Source organism: Tinamus guttatus, unplaced genomic scaffold (assembly GCF_059628265.1).
Source record: "Tinamus guttatus ecotype Peru unplaced genomic scaffold, ASM5962826v1 Tinamus_guttatus_pri_ptg000710l, whole genome shotgun sequence".
NCBI lineage: Eukaryota > Metazoa > Chordata > Aves > Tinamiformes > Tinamidae > Tinamus > Tinamus guttatus.
In genome coordinates this window covers 2,136,720-2,163,139 of record NW_028289244.1, presented here as the reverse complement: position 1 = coordinate 2,163,139, position 26,420 = coordinate 2,136,720, and the positions used below count along the sequence as shown (strand labels likewise).

General features: G+C 55.5%; 1 protein-coding gene across 1 annotated transcript in view; it reads right to left on the bottom strand.

Annotated features, from left to right (window-relative positions):
* The window catches only part of JADE2 (jade family PHD finger 2), a 40,411-nt gene extending 14,324 nt beyond the window's left edge, over positions 1-26,087 (bottom strand). Inside the window, exons 1-6 of the mRNA XM_088536925.1 lie at positions 25,844-26,087; positions 21,970-22,027; positions 21,081-21,166; positions 13,579-13,736; positions 6,734-6,903; positions 1,298-1,509 (exon numbers count right to left, since the gene is read on the bottom strand). Of these exons, the coding sequence (XP_088393051.1) occupies positions 1,298-1,509; positions 6,734-6,903; positions 13,579-13,736; positions 21,081-21,166; positions 21,970-22,027 (684 nt within the window). The 5' untranslated portion in view covers positions 25,844-26,087. The remainder of the gene's footprint in view (positions 1-1,297; positions 1,510-6,733; positions 6,904-13,578; positions 13,737-21,080; positions 21,167-21,969; positions 22,028-25,843) is intronic.
* Positions 26,088-26,420: the final 333 nt, after the last annotated feature.

Below are 26,420 nucleotides of genomic sequence, written 5' to 3'. Positions count from 1 at the left end.
AGGCTTTGCAGGAATTAATTAATAGCAAGTCTCCTGGCTTGTGTTATGCAGATGAGACGATTACAATGATCCCTTCCGGCGCTATAATCCAGGAACGTGTTCTGGGCATCGCCCGCCCGCTGTGCCGAGCGCGGGGCCGAGCCGCGACACAACTCGTGACACATTCTGCAGCCCCTCTGCTCAGGGTGTATATCAGGGCAGCGATTGCATCGCTGGAAGCGCTTAGAACCCGATTCCCTGCTCCTTGCGAGCGATGCAGAAGCTCCCGCTCCTTTAGCGGTCTCTAAATCCAGGCACCCGCCCGGCGTCGGGGCGGAATCGTCCCCGTGTCCGGCAGGCTCTGATTCACTGATGGAAACGGTGCAAAACACCCACTTGCCTCGACTATACTTATCCACAGCGCTCCCACCTCCGGGAAGCACTGAAGGAAAAGCTGCCCGGAAGATGAGCAGAGGGATCTCTTTGGGGAGGAAAAGAGGAAAACTCACAGGCAGTGGGAAGCGGAGGGCTCTGGCCTGGCCCAGTCCAGCAGCTGCTGTGGCCAACGCGACAGAGGCCGTGTCACCTGGAACTGCAAGTGCATGGGCCGACCCAGGATCCCGCAGACACCACCGTGATTCCCCCTCTCCCGAGGAAGAGCCCTGAAGCATCTACATTTGATTCTAAAAACAAAAGATTTTTCCTCCGGCACTAAAATCAAGTGAAGTTCCACATCCTTGCAGCAAGGAAACCAGGAGGAAGACTCTGCCATGGGAGACAGTGGAGACAAAGTCCTCAAGCCCCCAGCACAACCTCACATGGTTATTGCCATGGAGGGGGCTGCAGGAAAGACTTGCCCATCCATCCCACTCGCTAGCACAAGATCAGACCAACATCCTTCCTAACCTGCCACCAAGGGTGACCAGGCTCTGCACTCAGCCTGGTCTCTCCTGGATGCTGCAGATCCCTTGGCAGCAACTTAATACAGAGAAACACGGCAGGGAAGGAGGTAGTCTGGGAGAATATGGACATTGACAGAAGAGGAGATGGGAAGAGTCACAGAGATGAAGGCACAAAAAGGAAGGGGCAAAGCAAGAGTGTGGGAAACGCTGAAGCAGACTTCTGTTGGAAAGAAAGCAAGAAAAGCACATGTGAAACCACCTCAAGTCTGACAAAGACAACACTTGCTATCCAAGGACCATTGAAGAAGGAACTGATGGCAGAAGCTCAAACGCTGCTCTAGGGTAAAGCAGGGAAGGCAGGCAGGGCACAAGTGCAGGAGGACACGTGGGGCGAGGGGCTCCTCGCGGCCGCTCACCTGGTGCACGCAGACATTGCACTTGTCACAGAAGACCATCTCGTTGCCGTCCTCGCCCTCCGGGGAGCGGCACACGTCGCACACCACGTCCTCGTCGTACTCGATGCCGAGGCCCTCCTCCGTCTCGATGGCGATGTTCATGTTCTCATAGCACATGGTCTCCAGCTCCTCCAGGACTCTCTCCAGGGTCATCTCGTCCAGCTCTGGTCTCTCTGCAAGGCACGAGAGAGGGGATGATTTTGGCATCGTACCCACTACCCATCCACAGATCTGCCTTTGGTCTGTGCTGCACCGCAGAGGCACTTTAAGCTTCCCCTTAAGAGGCAAATCCACGGAGACGATACGATCGGTGCTTCAGAAAACGGCTGCTTCCAACTCAGGATACGGTTTACGTTTCATAGACAGCAGCAAAATATTGCTGCTGGCTGAGAGCAGCGAGAGCCATTGAGCTGAAGCAACGCGGATAATTGGGTCTGACAGCTTAAACGTTTGAGGAGACAAGTTCTGCAAAGACGCTTTCTGCGGCGAGGGCTCAGGCAAGCTTTGGCAACGCAAAGTCAACGCTTTAATTGTGATGGCTGTGAAAATTGACCCTTTTCAGGCCAATTAAATGGAATTGTAAAACTGAAGCCAAAGGCTGAAAACAAGGACAAACATGTCTATTTTTTTTTTTTTTTTTCCCATCCATGTTGGGTCCACAGGAGCCCAAAGGTCAGGCCCAGAGCGAGCTCGTGTCTACCAGGCTGCTCTTTACTATGTCTGCACTGGAATCCTTAGCAAAAACATGCATTGGAGATGCTTTCCGTGCGGTTCATCCCCCAGAACAACCGGGAAGAGGAGGCCAACCCCAACTCTTATCGACTGCACGAAACTCTGTTGCAGGGAAGAGCCGAAAGGCGGCTCCCCGCAGCCCAGCTCTGCCGCACGTGCCCTCCGGAGACATCAGCCTTGGTGGCCTTCCAAGCATGACTTCATGTGGGCTTTATCCGAGCCTGCTAAGAGCAGGCTTTTCTGGGTCAGTCTTTTGAATCAGCAAATCATTACAGCAGGGTGAGCCTGGGATTACTCCATTTCTCCCCATATTTCTGGTCCCTACTCCATAAAACAACCGCTGGGGTCTCCCTCCCCCAGCAGGAAGCTGCTGTGAACACGATGCTCAGGGAACCCGAGCCTCTGCCCATCCCGAGGCCAGAGAGGGGAGAAGGAAAGGGAGGGAGGGGGAATTTCTGCAGGAAACCCAAGACCAACCCGTGCCAGGGCCAGGAACGCGCGGGTCCCATTGCACCGCGAGTGGAAAGAAGCCTCCTGGAGTGACAAGCGATCTGCCCCCGCGCACCTCAGCTGCTGAGCAGGCTCTAAATATTTCATTGCCAGTGATACTGCCAGCAAAACCCGCGGGAGAAAGTCAACGCCGGCGCCAAGAGTGCTCAAACCCACCACAGCCCAGTAGGGATGGGGAGCGCGAGGCTCCGTCCTGCAGGAGCCCTGGGGACACGAGCGGCGCGTGGCCTTCCCGCCCCGAGCAGAGCAGGTTTCTGCTCCATCCCTGTGCAATGCGTTTGCTGCGCCGTTATGCTGGGGATGCCTCCCGCCCGCCTCGCTCGCGCTCCACAGAGAGGGAATCACACGAGGCCGCCGCTCGTTGGCCCTGCTCAGCTACCCCGGAGCTCATTGAATCGACAATTGCGCTCGATGGGGATGAAGGGATTAATCGCTTATGAAACACTAACCAACAGGGCCTCAGGGTGAAGTTCGTCTTCCATTTGTGCTCCATTTATCTCCTTCTGCATCATATAAAGTTACTGCTATTAAACCCCATTCATAAAATTGTCATCTTTTTGGCTGAGAAAGCGCTATCCGTATCGATCGTGGCCAGCCAAAGAGCAAAAACAACAACAAAAAGGCTCAACCCAAACACTCTCTAATGCAACAGTAACACCGCTATTTTCCCTGTGGAGCAATGTGCAAAGACTCGGATACTGATCTTGGCTACACTGAATAAATCCAGTGGAATCAGCCCAGGGACGACACTCTGGCGCACCCGCCACGAGGGTGCCTAGGAACCCCCAACCCAGACACATAGATTGTCAATGAGAACAGTGAAAAAGACACTTGCAGTGCATTAAGGCAGGCCATGATCTTGTGCAAAAGGGCTTTCCTACATGCCCATCGCAGCCCCATCAGCAACCAAAACTTTTGGACATAATTTGGCACCTCCATGGACCAGCAGGTCCTCCCAGGTTCACCCACCACTTTGCAGCTGTGGTCAAACACATTTCTTCACGCAATGCCATTCACTGTTATGATCATTTTCTCAATACTGTAATTTATGTGGCGTGAAGGAGCAATATTCCTCTGCTAAATGAATTCTCTGCTATTCTTTACTCCAGCTTGAGCCTACTCACTGCACTGAGAGAAAAAAAAACAAAAAACACACCGCTGGAGAGCCACCTTCCCCAAAGCAGAGACCTATTTCTGACTAAACTGTGCGCCACTAAAATCAATTTACTGAAACAATAAATCCTTTTACCCTGCAGAGTGTATCTGCAGATAAAACAGCTCATGAGCAAACAACCACGGGGGCTGCAGGCTGCACCATTAGTCGGTGCACAAACTATAAGCCTCAGAATCTATTTTCCTGCAAAAAACATGCAAGCAATCAAAATTACTGCTCCTAAAAATAAAAAGCACTTGGGAAATGATGTAGATGAGTCTGCTATCATATAGGGTATGGCAGAGTGCAAGGTGGTGATGTCCCCATTGGGCTCAGGGTGCTGGTCCAACAGCAGCTTGACCCTGTCCTCGGGATCACCGGGATCCTTTGCTTCCTCCCCACTCTTCCACCTCCTTGGCCTGCAGAGTCCCAGCTCAAATGTTCTCATGCCCTTTGTGGCGATGATGGATTAAAGCAGACCCATCTCTGCTGGTCACGGGGACACCACCAGCTCCTCGGATGCTGATCAGAGCCCTGCAGGTTGCAGAAAACCTTCTGCTCATCCGAGCATCACGGCTGCACTTCCCTCGGGCACGAACAGGATTCGCAGACAGACCCACACCGTCAAGCCCAGCCAACAGGGCAACCACAGCACGTGCCCCCTGCACACGAGCCAAGCACACGCAGCGAAGCTTCGAGATGTTTTTGTTGCAAACACAGCCTGCTAATGCACTTACAAGATTTACAGGAACCAATTATCACCCTTTCTGCCACCCACCGACATCAATTATTGCTCAGATTTAAGATGATGACAAAACGTTTCAGCAGCCACTTTATAATCCGCCGTCTCTCCGCAGTAAAGCCGTGCGTCGATGGAGCCGGCCCGGGGCACTGCTATTAAACCTCTTCCTCCCCCCGCAGCAAACCCCAAATGAAGGAACCCTCGGTACTGGAAAGCCCGGCAATCACCACAGGGGATTTATGCAAACGGTGAAACAACAACCTGACATAAAACCTGCTCGTGCTGCAAAACGCGGAGGCGAAACGCGGCTCCCCCCTCCTGCCCGCCTGTACATTAAGGTAGAGGCGAGGGGCTTTCCTGCAGCACATGTTTCTGCAAGAAAACTTTCTCATTTCATTCCTTTCCCCAGGCTCTTGGTGGTGTCACCTCTGCCACTGGCTTATGGAGCGGCTACCTGGAAACGTTTCTGTGTCTCCTTGATGGCTTTGGGGTGATACTATTAAAGTTTTGCTGTTTTTAAACATCACAAACTGCACCAGCAGCAAAGCAGCCGTCCAGGCATGCTTAACCACTGAGGTCACCTCCGTTGCGCCGAAGTCCTTGAAACAGCACATTTTGACTCGGAATAGTAACAGCTACTGAAACATGAGGGGGGTGGGTGTGGGGAGGGGTTAGAATTATTTTAAAGCTGTTTTATGCAAGAAACCTTTGCTTTGCAGCCAGGCTGCTCAAGCTCAGTACCCCTCCAGAAGGTCGAGCTGATCTCCATGATAAACTTCCCTCTCCAGGGTGCCCTAAAAAGGGCTGGAAACGGCGGCGCTGCGGCTGGGAAAGCCGGTGGCAGCAGGGATGATCTCATGGGTGTTTTCCAGCCCCCCTCCCGGTGCTGGGCGGAGAGGCTGCTCTTCCTTTGTCATTAAATATTTTGCGGGTGACACGCAGGACATCGATCCCACCAGGACCCGGAGGAGCCTGAACTCCTGCCTATTGCTGCAGATTTGGCGGGAGGTTCCTCCTGCCTTGGCTGCCAGAGGCCATGCTGCTCAATTAAGCCACCTTAACGATGATTGCAGAAGTTTAACAAAGCTTGTTTGGGTACTGCTTTTTTGGGAGGGCTCCTGGTTCCCTCCAGCCACACAGAGACCTGCTAAGAACCATCCTTGCAGCAGCTTCCCCACTGGATAAGCTGCATGTGGCACCTTGGCACACGTCTCCCAGGCTTTGCACGAGCCATCCGCAGAAGCCCCACATCCGAGAGCCACCCTTGCGCCACGTCCCTAGCCCAGTACTCCGAAGAAATACTGACATGAGCCAAATTTAACCCCGCAGAGCCGGAGGAGCCGCGTCTTGGCCCACCACCGTGCTGGCGGGATGAAGCTGTGCCCGGAGGGCAGGGCTCCAACGCGCTCTGCCCTCCCGTGCAGACGTCTGCCCTGGGCAGCACCGCTCCGGGTGCGCGTTCCAGCCTCCACGGATCTCAAAGGTGAATGTTTTATTGTGCTGCTGTTCTTACCTGAGCAGCAATGGCACCACAATAACCCACACCCAACAAGGACTGGAAACTCCCCGCAGAGCCCGGCACGACGCTGCCTCTGCGCCAGCCACTCTGCCCAGCAGACCATGCTGAGCAGCAGCGCCAGCAGCCGAGTTCCCAGTCCGGTTACCTGCACTTAACAGAAATGCACTAATGGATTTTAAAAACACGTGCTGATATAGCAGGGCAGCAATGCAGCCAACACTACACAGGGCTATTTAAAGACAACTGAGAAAGGAGACAGCGCAGGATCAGCATTCCTGAGCTCGTGTGTTTTGACTAGGAAATCCTCCTTCCTCTGACTCCATCTGTGAGCGACGCTCTCAGATCTGGCCAGTCAAAGGAAGAGGAGCCAGGATCAATGTGCCCACCCTGACCACACACCTCCTCCTGCAGCACAGATGCTGCAAGGAGCAGGACCAGAGACGAGGCCTCTGGGGTCCATCAGGTCTTCTGCAAACCAGATTCCTGCTCTGTGGGAGAAACTGCACAATTGCTGCAATCATCTATTTTGCCCTGTTCCTCTTGCACTAGCCCCCAATCCCCAAAGTGAGCAAGAAGCACCAAGATGCACTCAGGTCCTGCACTGTGGCAATCCATGTAAGCTCTTTTGGAGAACCAAACAAAGCTCCTTCCTCAAGGCCTTCCGACTTTGGTTCCACATCATTACTTAATGCCCACTCGACACACATCCCGAGCAAGCAGAGGCATCCCAGCAGGACTTACCCATCTCCTTGAGCTCCATGTTGACGAGTTCCAACCAGTAGGCATCAAGCTCATCCAAGTCATAGCGGCTCATGCCTTGCAAGTACGTCCTCGTCGCTTCCGAAATCTCGCAGACGGGCGGGCTGCTCGGCGAGCCCTGTGAAAGCGAGTTGTCCAGCTGGGGTATGATCCTGGAAGAAAAGGAGGAAGAGTTGAGAAAGCGCTAGAGCTTGCAAAGACGCAACTAGCCGGCCTAGCAAGATCTCGTGGGCTCAACACGGCCCGCTGTGTCTCAGGCACTTGGAGGATCAGAACCCGGACACACATTTTCACAGGGGCTGCTAGTTTGGGATACCCTATTCAGTGGTTTGATTTGGAACGGATTAAAGCACTCTGATTCTGTAAAGCAGCCCAATTTTGAAAAAAACACTGGCCATCAGTTCCTTTTTTGGTATGTCAAACCACGTGTGAATAGCTGGTCACCATCACAACTCACTCATTAAAGCCTCACAAATCTTTCTGACGCACCTCAAAGGACCAATTCTCAGCCTCCACAGGAATGTCGTAGAGCTCCAACTGCCTTAGTGATGCAAGATGTCACTACAGCTGCTCCGATTGATATGATGTCACCAAGAGGGACACGTGGACGGGTGGAAAGGCGCCCGATGGAAGCAGCATCACATCGGCACATCCGTGCTAGGGAACCAGCCGGCGTGGGCCGGCTTCCCACTCACCTTGCCCTTCATCTAGTGGCAAATCTCAATGCTCAAATGAGTGACCTTGCAGCTACGCCGGGGACACCGTGTCCCTTCATGGGACATCTAGCACCTCCTGGCCTCGCTCCCACCGAGTCACTGCAGCACCAGAAACACCTGCTACAGGCCACGACAAGGCACAAGTGACACCGTATGGGATGGTGGTGACACTGGCTTCCCAAGGCAGGATGCCAAACCTGCTGGGGTATCCAGCAATCCCAGAGATCCTTGCAAGGATTGCTTAGGAAAACTATGCGCTCCGCTGGCTGCTCCAGGGCAGAGATTGGGAAGCCTCCCTTCCAGGGCAGAGATTGGGAAGCCTCCCTTCCAGGCCATCCAATCCATACTAATTCCTGCTACCTCTCCCCTACCCACAGAATGATTTTTGTCATTGACCTACCAGAGTTAAGTCCTCACATTGATGAATGCGAGAGAAACATGGTCTCTAAAGGTCTCCGGGCAGTTTCCCCATCAATAAATTGTAAAAAAAAAAAAAAAAAAAAAAAGACCTGCTTTACTACTCCATGCACATCTCCCACAAATTTCACTCTGGGCTCTGAAGAAAACCCTATGAAAACCCTAGCTGACAGGGTCTCCAGATTTTGAAGTGAGCTGACTGCGGTCTGGGGGCTGCAGCAGGATCTGTGCTTGGCGCCGACAGCGGTGCTGACACCCAGCACGCTCCTAGCAAGCCTCAGGGCTTCCATTTACAGATCCAAGAACAAGTTTACAGCCCTAAAAACACACAGGCACCATGGTGCAATGTGCCTCGGCTCAAGAAGAGCTGAAACCCTCTTTGCCTTGAGCCCAGGTAGCCATGAAAAGCTTCAAGTCCTTGGCCAGCCACTGGGCAAGCTCAGCACAGGGGTCCTGCAGCAGAAAGCTCAAAGTTGTGGAGGAAAAGCCCTCGTGCTGCAAGGAACATGTCTTTAGAGATGCTGGAAAGGGGGAGCTGCACCGCACGCTCGGCCGCAAGCCTTTATTAATCCCGTTATACAACTTGCTCAGCGCCGAGCCAGCAGCAACAGGTGATGCTCTGAAACACAGCCAGGCGGGAGGCTCCGAGCCGTGGAAGAAGGAGCCTCTCTTCCCAGCCTGGCACACGAGCACGGACATTGCTGTGTGGGCACCCAACGGGCAGCCCAGCACACACGTGGCTCGCTAAGGACACGAGCACGCGTGGCCGGGACCTGGGACCTCCTCCTGTGATGTGCAACAGGGCACCCACATCGTGGCCCCGAAAGTGGAGGTTTCAGGGCCAGATGCACCCACAGAAAAGTGCTGCATCCAGTTTTTCCCAGCGTTTCACCATTAAAATGTGTTTTCTTCACTCTACCCTGAACTGAAATTTATAGAGTAACTCTTTGCTGCACACTCTGTCTATGAAGCGCTGCTAATCATTAGTGCTACAAGGAATAAGTATTAATATGCAATGCCTCTCTTAAGAAGAGCCTCACCACTAAATCCTGGTGCTATCTGAGTGAGGCCGGTGCACCAGGAAAGCCTTTTTTGTGCTCATTTTTTGCTGGAGCTACACAAGACGGTCAGAGTTTGGCCATATAACAGAGGTGAAGCTGCTCCTAGCAGTCTCTGGAAGGCAAATTCTGCTATTAAAATCCCACCTGGAGATTGCACAGAGCCACTAACCAATAGCCGGATATATCTTTGCAGACTTCTCACTGCAGCGATTTAAGACATCTAAGTGGAAAGCAAGAATAGCAGGTTGGGATCTGCTTCCAGTTATGCTGTTTTATGCTGTTATAAATCTCTGACTTGAGTGCTGCTCCACCTGGCTTGCACTAGTCAGAGATGGGACTCCAGAGGCAGGACTGGATCTCCTTAGGATCAGAGCTGCCCCTACCTGGGATCTTCCCCTCTTGAAGGTGGCTCAGAGCGGCTGCTCAGATGGTGCTTGGTACCACCACTGGCTCCAGAACAGGGCAAAAACATCAACATTTCCTCCATCTGCCCCTCCCAGGCTGAGGGGGCATGGTTTTCTAAAAGTTAGCCAAGTGCCCACTGCTCATCCTTGGCCAGAGCAGGCAGAGCTGCTCTTCTGTGTTCTGGCATCTCTCTTGGCTTGGGAGAGAGCCCACATCATCTCCCTGCTTATGGTACCAACACTTTCATTTAAAAAGAAAAGTCAAGATTAAGAGCCCAGCTCTTAATGACCTCAATTTTGAGGAAGAGAAGTTCCTCTACCTCCCCCTAAATCACATTCCTCCCAGCCGAGCCCTCCTGCAACCACAGTTGTCCTGCTCCTGTGAAGGGCCTGAAGGAGCTCGAGTGCCCCAGAGATGTTGGCTTCCTTTATTCATGCAGCTAGACAGATGCACGACATATTTTTAAAAAGCCCCTTTCAATCAAGAGCGTATTTAAAAGAGGGGCTGAAAATTGCTATCAGTCTAGAAAGCAGAACAAACTCGAGGCCATTAATGTAGAAGTGGGTCTCAAGGGCCCTTCAGGAAGACAAGTAAGTGGACCCCAAGACTCTTGAGAATCACACGTGTCCCCAGAGAAGACTACACGTTAATAAAAAAAACCCTCAAATTCCCGTGATTAATCAGCTCAGTAAAGCAAATGCCTCACTTGGCTAAAGTGAGAAGGCAGCTCTTCTATACGCTCCCTTTTAATGTACTAGGGAGAATAATAAATAAACCCGTATAGGTTTCCCTTCTGCAAATACTTAATTTTATTACAATGAAGGCTTTAGTCACTCTTCTCTACCTATATTCCAGCCTATATTTGCCTTGTCCAGTATCCATAAATAAATCAGCTTAGCGAAGCCAGTGGAAAGATAACTTTGGCAGCACCCTCGAGCGCTGCCGCTATCAGGGAGTTTTGTGGCACACTCACTTCTGGAGGGCTCACTGTCATTTCAAGGCACGATCTCCACTTTCTGTTTATTCAAACCAGGCTCTAGCAGGCTATTCAGACCAGGCGCCCAATCTTCTTATGAACTTAAGCTAACAGATTTTATAGGCGTTATTGCTACTCCATAAAGAGCAGCATTTAAGATGTTAGAAAAGCAGAGTGCTGGGGATGCAGCTCGGCAGCAGGGCTCACCCCAGAGCCTCTGTGCGCACGAGAAGCGGCGGCAGCCGGGGCAGTGCAGATGACCACATCGTGGTGGGACCTCGGGCTGGTTTCAGCAACAAAACACAGATGTTTTTCCGGTTAACTGGACTAAAGCAGCGTCTGGCCCAGAGCAAAGTGTGCGCACACACAGACATGCACACACACCATTCCTACTGCCCAGGGCGTTCGTGAGAGCTGTCTGTACACACGAGCTAGCGGGAGGCCAGGGGGAAAGGGCAGCAGCATGAAGTGATGGATAGGGAAGCCAGGGAGATGCTTCAAGGGCAGAGGCACCTTAAAGCTTCCCCTTTTCCACTGCACATAACCTTCCCACATCAAACAGGAATCAAGGGGCCCATGAAGCCCCACAGAAACCCACCTTGGGCAGCTCTGCCGCTTGCGATAGCTCTCCAACTGCTCCCGAAGGACAACAACCTATTCAGGACCTCCCTGGAGGTCAGCTGAGCTTCTCCAAACAGAGAACACAGCTTGCTAAAGCTTTCCGACTCCCACTTAATTAACGTGCACCTGGGAAGAGCCACCAGCAGAGGCAGGGAGGGCCGAGCGTGCGCTCGCCTGAGATGAGGAGCAAGACAGACGTTGCTTCCTCACGCGCGCGGGGCCAAGTTCCCAGCGTCAGAGCATCTGGAGTTCATTATCTCAGCCAGAGAGGTTTCCGCAGTTATTTCAATAACACAAACAGCTCCGCTTTCAGTCGCACCCACCTCGCAAGGGAGAGCAGAGGGCGACGGGTGGCAGCTCTGCACCTGCAGCCCCCACAGGGATCCCCCTGGGCCGGGACAGGATCCGAGGCTGCTCCAATCCACCCGCAGCCGGGCGCCGGATCCGCTACATGTGGGCACCCACCGGGAGAATTAAATACATTAAAGTAAAAATCCAAGTGGCTCCAGCACCGAGTGAGAACCTGCTGGATTAACACGTTTTATCTCACCCCCTGGAGGACAGGATCCCTAGAGGCCATCGGAGGCTGAAAAGAGTGCCAGCAGCTGCCAAGTGCCACAAACCCTTAGGAAGGAGGGATTTACCCCGGAGCAGGCAGGAGCTGGCCCTGTCCTGCTGCGGGAGCCGCTCGCAGGGTCGTGCTCCCCATCGACACCATCTCATTCCACTTGGCGGGCGCCCTGCGCCTCGCACTGCAGCTTCCAGGTCACCGAGCGGCTTCTCCCTCTGGGAATTTCACACGGAAATAGCTGTCACTCCCAACAGCACCGGCACCACCGAGCTGACGTGGAGCATCCACCCCTGCACCCATCCCTGCTGCCTGCTCTGCTGTACCTCAGCCTCCCACCTGTGCAATAAGGCACATTGTTCTATATATACACACACATATAGATGCGCAAACACATGTGCACACATACACACACATAAAAACACACCCTTGTGAGGTTCCTGTTCCATGGGGGTTGCAAATGCGGGCACATTAAAGCCAGGAAAAGGTACATAAGCCCTTGAAGTGCTGCTGTCACCAAGGTCACCAAGAACAGTGACTTTTTTGGCCAAGCTACAGCTACCAGAGAGGCTCCAAGGATCATGGAGCAATTGAACGGGGAGAGGGGAAGCCACAGGGGCGACGCATCCCTGGAGCTCTGGGTCACGGCACCCTAAGATCTGCTCGGCTCCCCTCCAAGCAAGGGGCTCCCAAGGCTTCATGGAGTGAGACCCACATCCAGAACCGTGTGGAGGACCAAATGCAGCAGCCCAAAGTGCTGCAGGAGGCGACTCCTCAGGTTCATGAGCGGGATAACCAGAGAACCAGGAGCTGTTTAGGGAGACGAGGTGGTGGATTGAGCAGATCCCAACCACAAAGCAAGGCACCCATGTTGGCTGGCCTGGAACATGGGATTAGGCACCCGGGAGTCCACGGGCAGTGTGGGGAAGCTGCCGTTCCAGCCTGGTACCACCACGGCCCAAGCCTGCATCCGCTCCTGCACCAGCGGGAAGCCTGGGGGGGCAGCAGCTCTCGAAAATATGAGCTTTGGTGAAGGCTGAGAATAGATAGGCTTGTTTAGTCTAGAGGAAAGATGAGTGAGCAGAGGCACGACAGCAGCCTCAAAAAACTCCAAGATTTGGGGCAAAGGCTACTGCACGGACAGCAACGAGGATGTGCGCTGGAGCATCCCCCTGGCAGACCGAGGGGCCCCGGAGCAACCTTCTGGGATGCAGGGGCTGGGAGGAAAGCAGAGGCGGACGGATGCTGGGACCCTGCAGGATGCTCCGACGTGCCGGCACGGGCGGAAGCCGCAGGACCCGCCACCGGGCACCGCAGGGCTGGCGCTTCCCAGCTGGAAGGCGCCGCAGCCTCAGCTGGGGAGCAGACGGGCCCGCCAGCCAGACTGCGGTTAGCTATCAAAGACGGATAAAAAAAGCTGCTCCGCACACAGGGGGGCTTTTTATACCCTCCCTCCTTCTTCTTCGAGGACTAAATCAACTCAACCCCTTTACAACTTCCCTTTTGATGTGCTCGGCCTCACTAAAGTTCCGTTTCTTTCCCGTTTTCCCGCAGGGAGGCAGGGACAGCTGCACAGGAGGTGCCTCATCCCCTCAGGACCAGCAGCTGCGGGACCGGTCGGGTCACCCCAACGTGCCCGGCAGCTCCGCGCGGTCCCGGTGCTGATTCCAAGTGCACGGCAGCTCTCCCACATTTCTGCGCTGCCCCAGCAGCTGTTTAACCGGCTATTTTAAACTGCACTTTTAATCCCTATTCTAAAATAGCCCAACGAGATATCACACGGCACCAGCGCACTTTTCCTCTGCGGGGTTAGGGGGACGTTTGTTGGGCTGCTCCTTGTCAAGCCCCCAAACCTCCACCTTCCCATCACATTTTCCGCATCCAAGAGCTACTCGGAGCAGCAAGACAGAGGTTTTTAAGCCCAGGGCCGACTCCTGCAGCCTCAGCACCAAACACTGGCTGCATCCAGGGCTGACACAGGAGCCTACACTCCACGTGCTTCCACCTTGCTCTGCTCAACCCTCCTGCTGATGTTACCAGGCTTTCTCCAACCTCTCGCTTACCTAACCACGGGCTCAGGGATGGCCTCGGCGCTGGCGGGCACCTGCACGCCCTTCTCCCACTCCTGCCTCCAGGGATCCGCGAGGATGTAGTACTCATCCGGGCTCAGCTGGAACGAGTCGGGAATCTTCATGGCCGTGATCAGGTCAGTGCGGAAGACCTGCACCAAGAAACAAAGCCAAGGGACAGTATTAAAAAACTCGGCCAAAGCACAGGACAGTGCTGGGAAGCCCTTCCCAAGCAAGGCAGCACTCCTGTTTCCAGCTTGCTCCCCAGGAATGGGTCATCTCAGCATGATAACAGGATCCATACAGAATAATGGTGGGGAGAAAAAGTGCAAATAGGTTAATTTTTGCACAGGCAGATATATCTTAAACTCTGTCCTCTCCCACCTGAAACAGCTGTCTGGAATCTGTGAAGAATCAGAGAACACCTTCCTGGCCCCAGCATCCAGCATATGCTATAGGGAAAGGGTGTCCAAGCAGCAACAGAGTCTCAAAGGCAGCACTGGATGCAAGATCCTGCATCCTAATAAATCCTCATCCTGCAGCAGTCACCATCAGCTCAGAGGGACCTTGCAAAGTCTCCACCTTGATGAGCCAAAAGTGGCTTCACCTGGAGGGAGGCAGAAAACATGGACCCAGCTGCAGAGATAAACCAGCCATGGGGCGCTGCAGGGAGGAGTTGCATTGGAAATTAAGGTTAAATTAAATTCACAAGAGGCTAACTGCTCTTAACACAGCCACTGTGGGTAGAGGTGTATAGAGACCAACCTGGCTCTCCCCTTCTACCTGCTGCAAAATGCCCCTGCTCCTGGGGTGGGAATTCTGCAGGAATAGCTGAAAAGCAGAATAAGCCCCAATTTTGCTCCAACAGAGATGCTCAGGAATAGCCTGCAGTATCTGCAATCCTCTTGGCCAGACGTGGGTGACTGAGGTGAGCAGGGCAAAGCTGGGAAGTTTCACTGAGCCTCCCAGCCACCTGCTGCCTCAAGTGCAAAGGAATTGCTAAATGGTGAAGTCATTTTGCATGTTATTTTTCTGCCTTGCTCCTAAGGGGAAAGATAGAGCTCGCAGCCTCGGGAAAAAGCAGCTTGTTTAGCGAGCAGGGAGGTGTCAGGCTACACAGCTGAACGCAGGGAGGGTTTTACAGACCCACTGAGCCCCTGCTCCATGAAAACCCGCCAGCCCCTTGGACGGTGAAATTGCTCATTTTCCATTTCCCTTCTGGCCCTGAATATACCAGGATGAAAAAATCACTTAAAAAAAAAAAAATCCATCACAGTAAATAAGGCTCTCCTTCCAGGGGATTGCCTGTCAGCAACGACTCGAGCAATCCTGCCTCTTGCAGAATAAAAATAAATTGGAAGTGAAAATGGATGGCTTCTCCTCTCCACCATCTGCTATTAGTAAGCGACACCCGCGATGCCAGCGCCAGCACTGGGCACTGTCTCCTCCGTCCCCACCACCTCTGGGGACTTTCTGCAAGGCTGCGATGCTCCGGGGGAGCTTCAGTCGCTCTTCAAGCTGCCTGCGGCGCCCGTCCGCACTGGGCAAGAGCCGTAACAAACCTCACGATGCACTTTTATGCTTTCCATACAAAAATAAAGCTCTGCGGAGAGAATTTCGGAAACCAAACGAGCCAACGAGCAAGAAACTGGATGTTTAACTAAGACCACTGAGACCAGTATTTAGGTCAGTTCATTTAATCCGCCGAGTCTCAGCTGATAACCCAATTAGAGCTAAATACAAATATATAAACAACCTTTGCTATGTTGGGACCTCTTTGAAGTCCACCAGTGCCTTCCTCCGGATGCGTCTCCTTGCAGACACTGCCGGCCCCATCCCTGCAGAGCCGCTCGGAGCCTCCATCCGTCTCTCTATAAACATCAGCCCCAGTCTAATCCTGCTGCCAAAGTTAGGAGAAAGAGCAGGTTCCTCTAAGTCGCTACAATTTCATCATTTTGACCAGCTCGGTAATGTTTTCCTACACTGTCAGTGTAGGAAATTAAACGAAAAATAAACCCAACTCTCAGTGTCGCTCTGACTTCCCATAAACCAGTCAGGGAGAAATGGATCCTATGGACAACAGAGTGTTTTATTCCCAACACTGCTGCAGCAACATTTTTTGGAACATCTCTCCCCCTGCTACAGGTGCAGGGAAAGAGGGAGGAGCATCATCCCGGGCTGCCTGCGGGAGAGCCGGGAATGGCGTTCCCAGACCAATCTGTCCCTGCGTTATCCTCGGAGCTGCACAGCAAAGGATGCTCCGCTGGGAGCCTGGAGAGCATCTTCTCTCCTGGACCCATCCCTCCTGGCTTGTTTTAATGTCAAAGCAGCTACGTGTGATTGAGCCAATTCCCAAAAGATCCAGCATCCTGGATCCAAAATATTCCTATTTGCCAGGGCAGCCGGGTCCCCGCACTTCCCTTCTTCCAGGGGCGATGGGAAGTGCTCGGAGCACCACAAAGACTGCGAAGGGAAGCGGATCCGTCGCCTGGAAATCTCCCAAGAGCTAATATGCCCCAATTGTAACCCAAATGCCGTTTTGTTTTGAATTGTCTGGGATTAGGGCCGGGAAAAGACTCAATTATTCTCAAACTCTTCTGAATTATTTATGAAAGCCAAATAAAGGCTAAATCAGGCACTGATGAACCAAGGGGCCTGGCGGTGGCGAGAGAAAGTTGCACACCAGAAAACAGGCAATTTCCCCTCAAAAGGACTGTTTACTATTTCCTCCCTTCTGCAGGATTTGACAAATTGCCTTTACGGCCCCGGCTGCTTAGCAACCTGCTCCTGCCTCCCGGCTGCTAATTGCTGCCGCCAGCAGCCCCGGCACTGCTCCCGGGGCTCTCCGCATCCAGACCGGAGCGGGCATCCACATCCGCACCAGAGAGGCTCCTCTGCATCCATATTGCAGCAGGCTATTTGCATCCACGCCAGAGCGGACTCTCGGCATCAATACCGGAGAGGGGTCTCTGCATCCATACCGGAGCAGGCTATCCGCATCCATACCGGAAAGGGTTCTCTGCATCCATAACGGAGCAGGCTATCCGCATTCAGATTGGAGAGGGGTCTCTGCATCCATACCAGAGCAGGCTATCCACATCCATACTGGAGCAGGCTATCTGCATCCATGCCGGAGAGGGCTCTCTGCATCCATACTGGAGCGGGCTATCCACATCGATACCAGAGCGGGCTATCTGCATCCATACCGGAGAGGGCTACCCACATCCACACCGGAGAAGGTTCTGTGCATCCATACCAGAGCAGGCTATCCACACCCATACTGGAGCAGGCTATCCGCATCCATACCGGAGCAGGCTATCCGCATCCATACTGGAGCGATCTCTCCGCATCTCTACCAGAGCAGTGCCTGGCACTGGGCGGAGGCATCTCAAGCACAGATGAAGAACAAAATCGGGATCATGTGGAAGCGAAGTGGCCGATGCAGCTGCCAGAAGTATTCCCACAGCATCCATGTTCTTTCCAAGGTAGAATTTCCAGATTTCCCTAATTTTATTAGGGAAATTGAAGGGAACACAAAGGAAGAAAGGCAATGTTGTGCAGCAAATCTTCGTCCGGCTCCAATCCCACATGGACACGTAGCCCCGGATACGTATGGACATGTGTCAGCTGGAAGAGCATCCTTGCATCCAGCCGGCTTCCCACCCAGCTCCACTGGCCCAAATGATGGCTCTGAGCTTGCTCAGCAAGAGATGCCGAAGGGAAAAGCAGCCCCGTGTCAACAGATCCTTCCCATCAAACTCCCTCTCTGGCTGCTCTGCTGCAACCACGGAGCCACTGACAGCGCTGCCATCTCTACCCAGTGCATTAAAAACACACTAGGCTCAAGCTCCCGCTTTGCACAGACCCGGCATGCAGTTGATGAGCCCCAAAACGGGCCTTAAGAGACACCTGCAGCTTTGCAGCTCGGCTTCAGCAATGGGGATAGAGGTGGAACCCCCAAATCCCGCCACACTTCCCCACGGTACAGCAATGCACTACGATGCACCATGTGCAGGTGTCTGGGGCTGCATAGGATAAATAGGAAGAAGTGAGTGAAACCCTTTTGGATATAGCGATCCTCAGCACAGGTGAATCCGATGCCAGGGAGCTCTCGCTGCCCCTCACAGCAGGACGAGGTCAAATTGCTCCTCTCTTTAGCTCCATGGGCAGCTTTTTCCTTCCTCCTTAGCGGCCACGAGGGCTGAGCTGGAGATGCAGCCATAGGAAAAGCCCCTGCGAGAGTCAAGCACCATCCCGCTGCCTTTCCTTGCCTCCGGAGCCCACCCTTGGGAAGCCGCAGCTGCGGCGGTTTTCCCTCGGCGAAACTAAACTCCCCTGGAGGTTGTCAAAAATAGCCCATCTGCCAGTTTTCACACCCGCATTTGCCACGTGGCTGCCTCAGAGGACGGGTGTGTTTTGGTGTTTAAACCTAAAGAAACGCTCATCTAGCACCGTTTCCGATTAGTCTGCAGAGCTGTGCGAGCCCAGGGGCAGCTCCCGGGGATGGACGGACGGATGGACGGACGGCTGCTCTCGTTGGAGCCGACAGATTTGCACACAGGTTTGCAGCACGCAGCTCCCAGAAAGCAGGAAAAGCGCACGGATAAGGTGGGAAAGGTGCTGACCTCCTGGCAGCCCAAGGAGCAGGAATTGCATCCCTGGCACCCAGCTGGCCCTGCTGCTTTCAGGGTTTGTTATTAGGGAAGACGAAGAATCTCCGTGCTTGCTCCTAGCCTTGGAGCAGGGAGGGAAGTGGTACCGGCCACTGCCGGGGTTTATTTATATGCAAACGTTTATACGAACGTTTCTAAGTTTTAGTAAAAACAAACCCCTCCCAAGCACTCCTCACTGCAGCACACAGCGCAATAATAATTACTTTTTGAAAAGGAAAATGATGTAAAAAGGCATATGTTTGTTAAAAGGAAGCTAAAAGCAGCAGCTAGAAGGATCAAATCATTGCAGAGGGACATAAGGACATCCTTCCAAACATGGATGTTTCAGCAAGGAAAACAGACAACACTGTCAACTGTGCAAATTCATGTTTTCCCCCTCAGGAAAGACAGGAATGAAGAAGGATGATGCAGCGAAGGGCGATGGGGATGTTGGGCGAGAGGAACCCTTGGTGGTGACGCAGAGCAGAGGCCGGCGCAGGGACCCGGCGCAGAGGAGCCCGCGCAGAGCCCCGCGACAGGCGCCGATAACAGAACCGCAGCCTCCGGCGCGGGTGTTTACAAACAGCTCAGTACTTTTCCATGCTAAGAAGCTTGTTTTTCCAGATGCCTTGTGCCGGGTGGTTTTTAGTGTGTCTAGTTAATCCTTTCTCGCCGAGTCTTTCATAATAAACATCACCCCCTGACCTAGCTAATAGCTATGTAATGCTAATGCCTTTGATTTTTTATCTCCCTCTCACGTTGTCCTGGGGCATGTAGAGGGTGCCACGGGCTCGCTGAGAAATGGGGATATGGCTGAGAAGGGCTCTGAGATTATCCAAGAGTGTAAATCACTGCTTCCCTCCAGCTCATCCCCTCAAAAATCATTGAAAATTGCTCCTTCCCCAGCTCATCCCCCCAAAATCACTGTGAACTGCTCCTTCCCCAGCAATTCCCTGTCAAAAATCACTGCCAATCTCTGCTTCCCCTCAGCTCATCCCCACCAAATCACTGCAAGTTGCTCCCTCTCCAGCTTATCCTCCCCAAAATCACTGCAAATCACTGCTTCCCCCTCTATCTGCCCCTACAAATCATTGCTCCCCCCAGCTCATTCCCCCAAATCCCTACAAATCTCTGCTCCCTGCTCCCCTCAAGCATCCAGGCAGCAGCTTGGAGCCGTCGGATCCCGGGAGAGGCTGCGCCAGCTCTTCAAAAACATATGAGCAGCCTGCAAACCCCAAGCAGAGATATGAGTGCTCTGCAAACCCCGAGTCTGGGCTGCTGCTTGCAAAGGCCATTCCGCTTCCTCAGAGAGCCCAAGGGGGTTTTAACATCCAAAATAAACGTAACGCGTTTTCTGCGACGCCTTCCCAGAATTTCCATTCTCTGAAACACTCCCCCGCGCTGATGGTGGTAACGAAGAAAAAGGTATTCAGTATTTCCCCTGAAATAATTTTACGTGAAGCATTTCTGTAGTTCGGGGGAAGGGAGTTTCTTGGTGGTGGGTGGGTTTTATGTTCTAAACTTCCAAGTTCTTGTTACACCTGCTCTGTGCCTGAAATCCCTCAGTTCTCCCGGGAGAAATGCCCTGACTTCCACCCTCCACGATGATTCCCAAACAAAGGATCCCAAGCCCAGATTCGGAAGTGGATCCAGAGAGCAGGACAGAAGTGTCCAAGGGAGCTTCCAGGTGAGACTGGAAGATCCAGGTGGACTCAGAGCCGCGGCGGAAGCGGAGAAGCTGCAGAATGAGGGGGTAGATCCAATGCCTGGACCACTCAAAGCTGCACTTTGCAAAAGGCAGTTCTGGCCAAATGCCAGCGTGAGTAATTACACTCTGTCTCCAAAATTCCCCCGTACTTTCAGGCTACGTGTGCCGCTCTCTCGGTTTCGGGTCCCCAGCGGCCGTAAGCCGCTTGCTGCTCAGCCTCTGCTCCACTTTATTTCCTTTATTTCCTCCGGGAGCATCCGCGGTGTGAAATGGAGGGACGAGCCCGGCCTCGGGGGACCCCACTCACATCTGCATCGCGCCAAGCCCTGGTTTTCCTTCCAGCTGTTGGAAAGCAGCAACACTGGGATCCGGCTCTGAGCCTGCTCCAAGGCCAGGAGTATTTCCGCTCGGTGTCTTGGATTTATATCCAGAAATTTAATGAGTAGCCCGATAAACTCCTAGGTATCCGGTAGGTGCAATTCACATCAAAGACAGAACCGTGTCCACATGGGTAATGCAGGAGGAGAATCCCTGGCCCAGGCTCTCCCAGGGGAGGTTTTCCTGGACACGCAGTCCCTGGATCCAGCCCATCCGCAGGCACACGGCTCCCGGAGGCTCATCCGCTGCCCCTGCCCCGTGTGGGTCGGTGCTTCCACAGCAGCATCCAGAACCGCGCGGGTCCCTCCGCCGCCTTGGCACGACCCAGCGCAGCTGCAGCTCGACGCTGACCACAGGAAAACCTCAAAACCTCCGCGCAGCCCGACGTGAGCTGGGGCTGCCGCAGGGCTTCGCGTGCCCCAGACCTGCCGGGGTGCCCGGAGCGGGGCTCATTCTGGCCGAGGGTTCCCTGCCGGATTCACCTTCTTCCAAGCCCAGTGAGCCCCAGCCACAGGTGTTGGTGCAGGGCAGGGAGATCCAGAGCCCCATGATAGGAACCACATCATCTCCTCCATCCCTGCTGCCCTCTCATCCCCATGGATCCTCCTGGCACCCACAGGGCACCAACCTGGCACCAAGCCCAAGGCTGGGAACATCCATCTGCCATGAGAAGAATGCGCCTGTCCAGGGCTCTGCCAGAAAGTGCCCCAGCTTTGGGGGGAAGCACGAGCTCAGAGCAAGCCTGAAGAGCTACCTACCTCTGAGGGCTTCTTCTCCTTCTGCCTGGACCAGCTGGACTTGGTAGCGGGGATTTTGGAGCATCTCGACGCGGACGTGGTGTGGCCTGCGGGAGGCGAGAGAGGAGTTACCTGCGGAAGCAGCCGAGCATTCCCGCGGCTCCGTCCCCAGCCCCGGGGCCCGGCGGTCGCAGTGACCGTGCAAGGTCCGGGACCGCTGCAAGAGCCGCCTTCCCAAATCCCACTGATCTCCCCATCCTCCTGGCAGGGAAAGGCCCCAGGCGTTCCATGTCTTTAGCAAAGTCCCTCTTGTTCCCAGCTGTGCAGCTGGGCACATCCCAGGAGAGCAAATTCCCAACAAAGTGTGGGCAAAATTGCGGTGACGTCCATAAGAAACCAGGAGCAACTGGCAGGAAAGCAGCAGGAGCAGCCAAGGGGGACGGATAACCCGGGGTGCTGCTGCAGCGGGAGGGGAGAGCTCTATTCATAGCCCAAATCCAGCACATTTGCACATGGTTATTGTTAAGCACATGTTTCTGGGCTGCGCTGAGTGACGATGAAGCGAGGTAGAGGTTTAAAAGCAACCGTGGGAGCGGGAGCTTTCCAGACTTGAGGCCCAACTATCCCTTTCCTGTATCCTGAGATCCCAGGAGGGAAATGCACAGGGTCCCCTTCTGTCCGGGCTCCACTCCACTGCTTTTTACACCAGGACAGCAAAAGCCACCAGCCCCAGGCTACACAAGAGGACAACGCGTCTGCAGAGGGTTCTGCTCCGTTGGCAGATTTGCAACCAGCAGCTCCCCGTCTCCCAGACTCCTCATCATGCCGGGGAGCCCGGAGCCAGATGCTCCAGCTGGTATTGACAGGATCCCTTAGTTATCTCGTCCAAAGCCTCGATTAAGGGTCTTACTGTCAGTGGTGTCCGAGTTATCACTGCTGATCGAGTACTTGCGTCGTTTCTCTTCCATCTGCAACAAGAGAAATTGCACATCGTGCTCAGTGCTTGGGAAGCGCATCCCGGGGCCAAGTCTTGCCAGAGGCAGCTGCCCCGATCACTTACCCGCACGGCGCGGGACCCCCCGGGGGGCTAAGAACCGACGGAAAAGGTCCCCAGGGGGGCCGTGAGCTGCAGGGTCAGCGCATGGGCTTTGCATGGCGCTTTGCACGGGCGGCCGCACCGAAACGGCGGCGCGAGCGGATGCGCCGGGGGAGCCCCGCGGCGCCGCCGGAGGCCGCGAGCGCGCGGGGAAGCACGCGGAGCGCGCGGGGAAGTCCGGCCCGCGGCGAGGGTTTCACCGCTGAGTCAGCTTCCCGCGCGGCTCCAAAGCGCCTCTGCCAACGAGCGCCCGATTCCCCTTTCTGTCAAGGGATTGTGACCGCCGGAGACCTGCCGGAGCCGGGGGATGCTCAGTGCGGCCACACGCAGCTCCATGGAGAGCTCCGCATGCGAGGGAGCATCCGAGGGCTCAGCAAGCCTCCAAAACGCTGCCATCCTAAACGCTCCAACACGGCCGCTGCGCTCAGCAGCCCGGGGGGAAAGGCAGCGCGCGCCGCAGCTCCGGGGCTCATCCACGGTGGGAGAGCGGGCTTGGACACGCGGCATCCCCGGATCCCGCGGTGACACCCGCAAATCCCCGGTGCTGCCCGTACCCCACAGCATCCATGCCAGGCTTCATCATACCGCTATAAGGATGTCAGGATGATGCTACCAAGGACCATAAATGTTTTAGCTATTCCTGGAGAACTCAGCAATGTCAGGACTTTCCTCCAGCAACGCGAGGGGGAACTGCTGTTACTAAATGGCCTTGCTCTGAGTAGCTGTTAGATTTTGCTTGGGGGAAATGCTATCCAAGAGAGATTCAAGTGTAGTTTGTTTTTTTTTCCTTAGTGGAAATTCAACCTGCACATTTGAAACTGGCTCTGCTTGGTCCAAGGCAGCCAAGAGGAGCATAAGGATGGAGCTACCAGTTTACTGATGCATGGACGTGCTGGACACTGAGGTTAAATGCAGCAAATGCAACAAGGGACAAAAACTGGAGCTGAAGCATGCACTGGTCACCCTGTAAGTGACCTGGGTCACCCTGTAAGTGACCTGGGTCGCTGCATCCCACTCCTACCTGCACAGACTCCCCAGCTTGCAGGGTCCGATCAGTTCTATGCGATTTTAAAGTCTGCAAAATGCAGCCTGTGCTTCTGAATTAAGCCTGTGTTTACATCGAAAGCTAATTTCACCTTTAACTGACCCGCTCCCCACATGGCATCGTTATTAAAGGAGTAAACAAATAGAAGAAAAAAAATGGCAATACTCTGAAAAGGTCACTCTTAGGTCAAGCTTGGCATAAAAAAAAAATAAAATCTAGCTTTTACGGAGCCAGAAACCAAGGGAAAGGTTCCTGCGCTTGTTTCCTTGAAAATGCAAATAGAAGCAGCTGCGGGTTCCTCACTAAACAAGGGAGCATCCGTCCCATCCCCTGAAGTGGCCACAGCCCCAGCGGGGGCCAAACCCACAAGGGGACTCTGGGCACCCCAAGCTGCCTCCAGCCCCGCTTTTGTTGGGGCTGAGAAGCACAAATGAATGGTAAACAAGGGACCGGAGGGCCCTGCCAGCAGCCTATATACATTTAAATTACCTATATGCATTTAAATCACCTATCTGCATTTAAATCACTGGACCATGGCTGAGGGTGCCATGGGCTTGGGGCAGGGATTAAGCTGCTGCCCTGAGGCCACCTCGTCCTGCAGCACCTGCAGCAGCGCTAGGGGAGCCCGAGCGGGTCCCGGTGCCATTCCGGTGCCGACCCGGTGCACGTGGGGCAGCGACAGGACCCCGCGGCAGCCCGAAGCGCTTCCCGCAGCTCCATCCTTCGCTCCGCACACACCAGGACCCTGGTGCTTTCCCTGTGCGCTGGGAGCTCGCCAATGCAGCACGCGCATCCCGGGAGCATCCCCACGGCGCCGGGGTGCCTGGCCCCGGCGCTGCACTGGGAAGATGCTCCGGGAAGAGCGATGCCGAAATCCACGTGCGTCGCGGGGCAAAGCAGGGCACGGGGCTGGGAGCCGCCCGCGCTGCTCCCAGCCCCTGCCCGCAGCCCGGGGCACCCCCGGCGGCCGCCCCGTCCCGGCGTCCCCGCGCGCCGGATTTCGGGCTCCGCCGGAGAGCTGCAATGAGACTGCAGAAAAACCACTTCCCTGTTTGCTCTTGGAGCGCAGCCGGAGGAAGAGGAGGAGAGAAGAGTGCCCCCAGCGGCCCGCCGCGCGCCCCGGGGACAGGGCCATCCGCGGGGACACGGCCGTCCGCGGGGACACGGCCCCAGCTGCTCCGGGGACACGGGGCCTCGCTGCAAGGTGGAGGAGCGGGCAGGGGTCCGGCTGAGGTGCCGGGGGCTCATCCATGCCCCAGCCCTGCCGGGGGTGACAGGGATGAGCTGGAGCATCCCCGACCTGGCAGCACCCCCCTGTGTCGCCTCCTGGGGGGCCGAATTTCACCTCCTCGCAATTTGAACCCAAACAAGCCCCGCTTCCTTCCGGTGCGTCGCATTTTTCCAAACCTAGAAGGGGATTTGGGTTTCGGTTTGGTGGGTTTTGGGGGGCTTTTCTTCCCAACTTTACTTTCCCTTCCTCACTGGCCTCGCTTTGGTGCCGGGTCCTCCGCAGCGGGGCCACCCTGGCCTCGGCCCCCTCCCCGCCGTGCATGCGGTGACGCTCCAGCCTCCGCGGGTGGCACCCGGGGACACCCCAGCATCAGCCCCCTGTAAATGCGGTGTCCCCCACCCCCCTGGCCCGACCCCTTGGCGCTCACACCCCCTCCTAGCAACAATCCTCAATTTTTAGCTGTCGGCCTCAGTTTTCCCAGGAAGCGCCGGCCCGGCCTCCACGCAGCCCTTTTCCGCGAGCTCCCGGCAAGCTGCTTTGGGGCTTATTTTATCCCGGAGGAGCCACAAAGGTCAGACCTGGCCTCGCGGCTCCGGCCCAGCACAAACCCCTCCGGGACCCCCCATCACGGGGGAACCACGAAAGGGGAGCCGGGGGGGGGTCCACCCGCCCCCCCGTGCAGCACCTGCGCTGCGGGATGCTCCGCTCCGGCCTCCGGGCACATCCCGGGGGGAACACGGAGGGGATGGGGACATTATGGGGGGGAGGAGGCGGGAGGCCCGCGGTGCTTTTAAAGGCGGGGGGGGGGGAGGGGGGGGGTGCGCGGCCCCGCGCGGAGGCTCCGCGGGGGGGGGGTTCGTGGCGGTGGGAGGTGCCCGCGCGCGCGCAGCGATGGAAAATCCGCGCAGCGCGAGCGGCCGCCGCGCCCCCGCGCAGCCCCCCCGCCCGAAACGAGACCCCACCCGCCCCCCAAACGCGCGGATCTGCCCCGCGTGGAAACACCCCGCGCGATACCCACCCCCCGCAGCTCTGCCGCAGTCATTAATTCGGGAAATAATAAAATAAATAATATTAAAAAAAATAATAACAGAAAAGGGGGGCGGAAAGCGCGCGGGCTGCGGGGCGGCGACCCTTTAAAAGTTCTTGTTTACATCCCCGCCGCCTCCCCCCCCTTCCCCCCCGCCTTCCTCCGTACACTTTAAAACGAGAGTGACCAACATGCGCAATCGGCCGCGGGCGAGCGCCGCGCATCCCCCGCCCGCCGCGCGCACGCGTAAATAAATAATAAATAATAAATAAATAAAAAATGCGAAGGGGGGTGTGTGCGCAAAAAAAAAAAAAAAAAGAAAGAAAAAAGAAAGAAACATTCGCGGCTGCGAGGCCCCCCCCCCCCGCCCCCCCCCGTGCGTTACCTTCGCCGGCGGAGCGTCCTGCGGGAGTTGCGCGGGAGGGCGCCGAGGGGGCGGGCGATGCTCCGCGCTGCGCGCCCCGGGCCCGGCTCAATCCGCTGTCATTGCCGGGCCCCGGGCGGGGGGACCCGGGGGGGCGGTGGCCTCGGCAGCGGCCGCCAAGTTACTCCATGGGGATGCGGAGCCGCGATGGCCGCGACAACAACACGCGGCGCCCGCGCGACTTTTGGGGGCGGCCGCGCCGGGCTCGGTCCCCGTGTGTCCCCCCCCCCGCCCCGCTCAGCGCCGCGCCGCCCCCCCCCGCGGGCGCGCAGCGGCCGGGCCAGGTGCGGGGTCCTTGGGCCCCATGGCGGCCCCCGCGCAGCGCTGCGCACCCGCGCACCGCGTGTGCGCGCGTCCCCTCCGCCCCCCGCGGGCTCCTTTACCTCCCGCCGCTTCACCGCCCCTCGCGCCTGCGAGCTACGCGCGCCCGCGCGCGCCCGGCTGCGGCGGCTGCAACCTTAAAAAAAAAAAAAAAAAAAAAAAGCTTATACTTAAAAAAAAAAAAAAAACACCCTTTTGGCGCCATATTAATGACGTA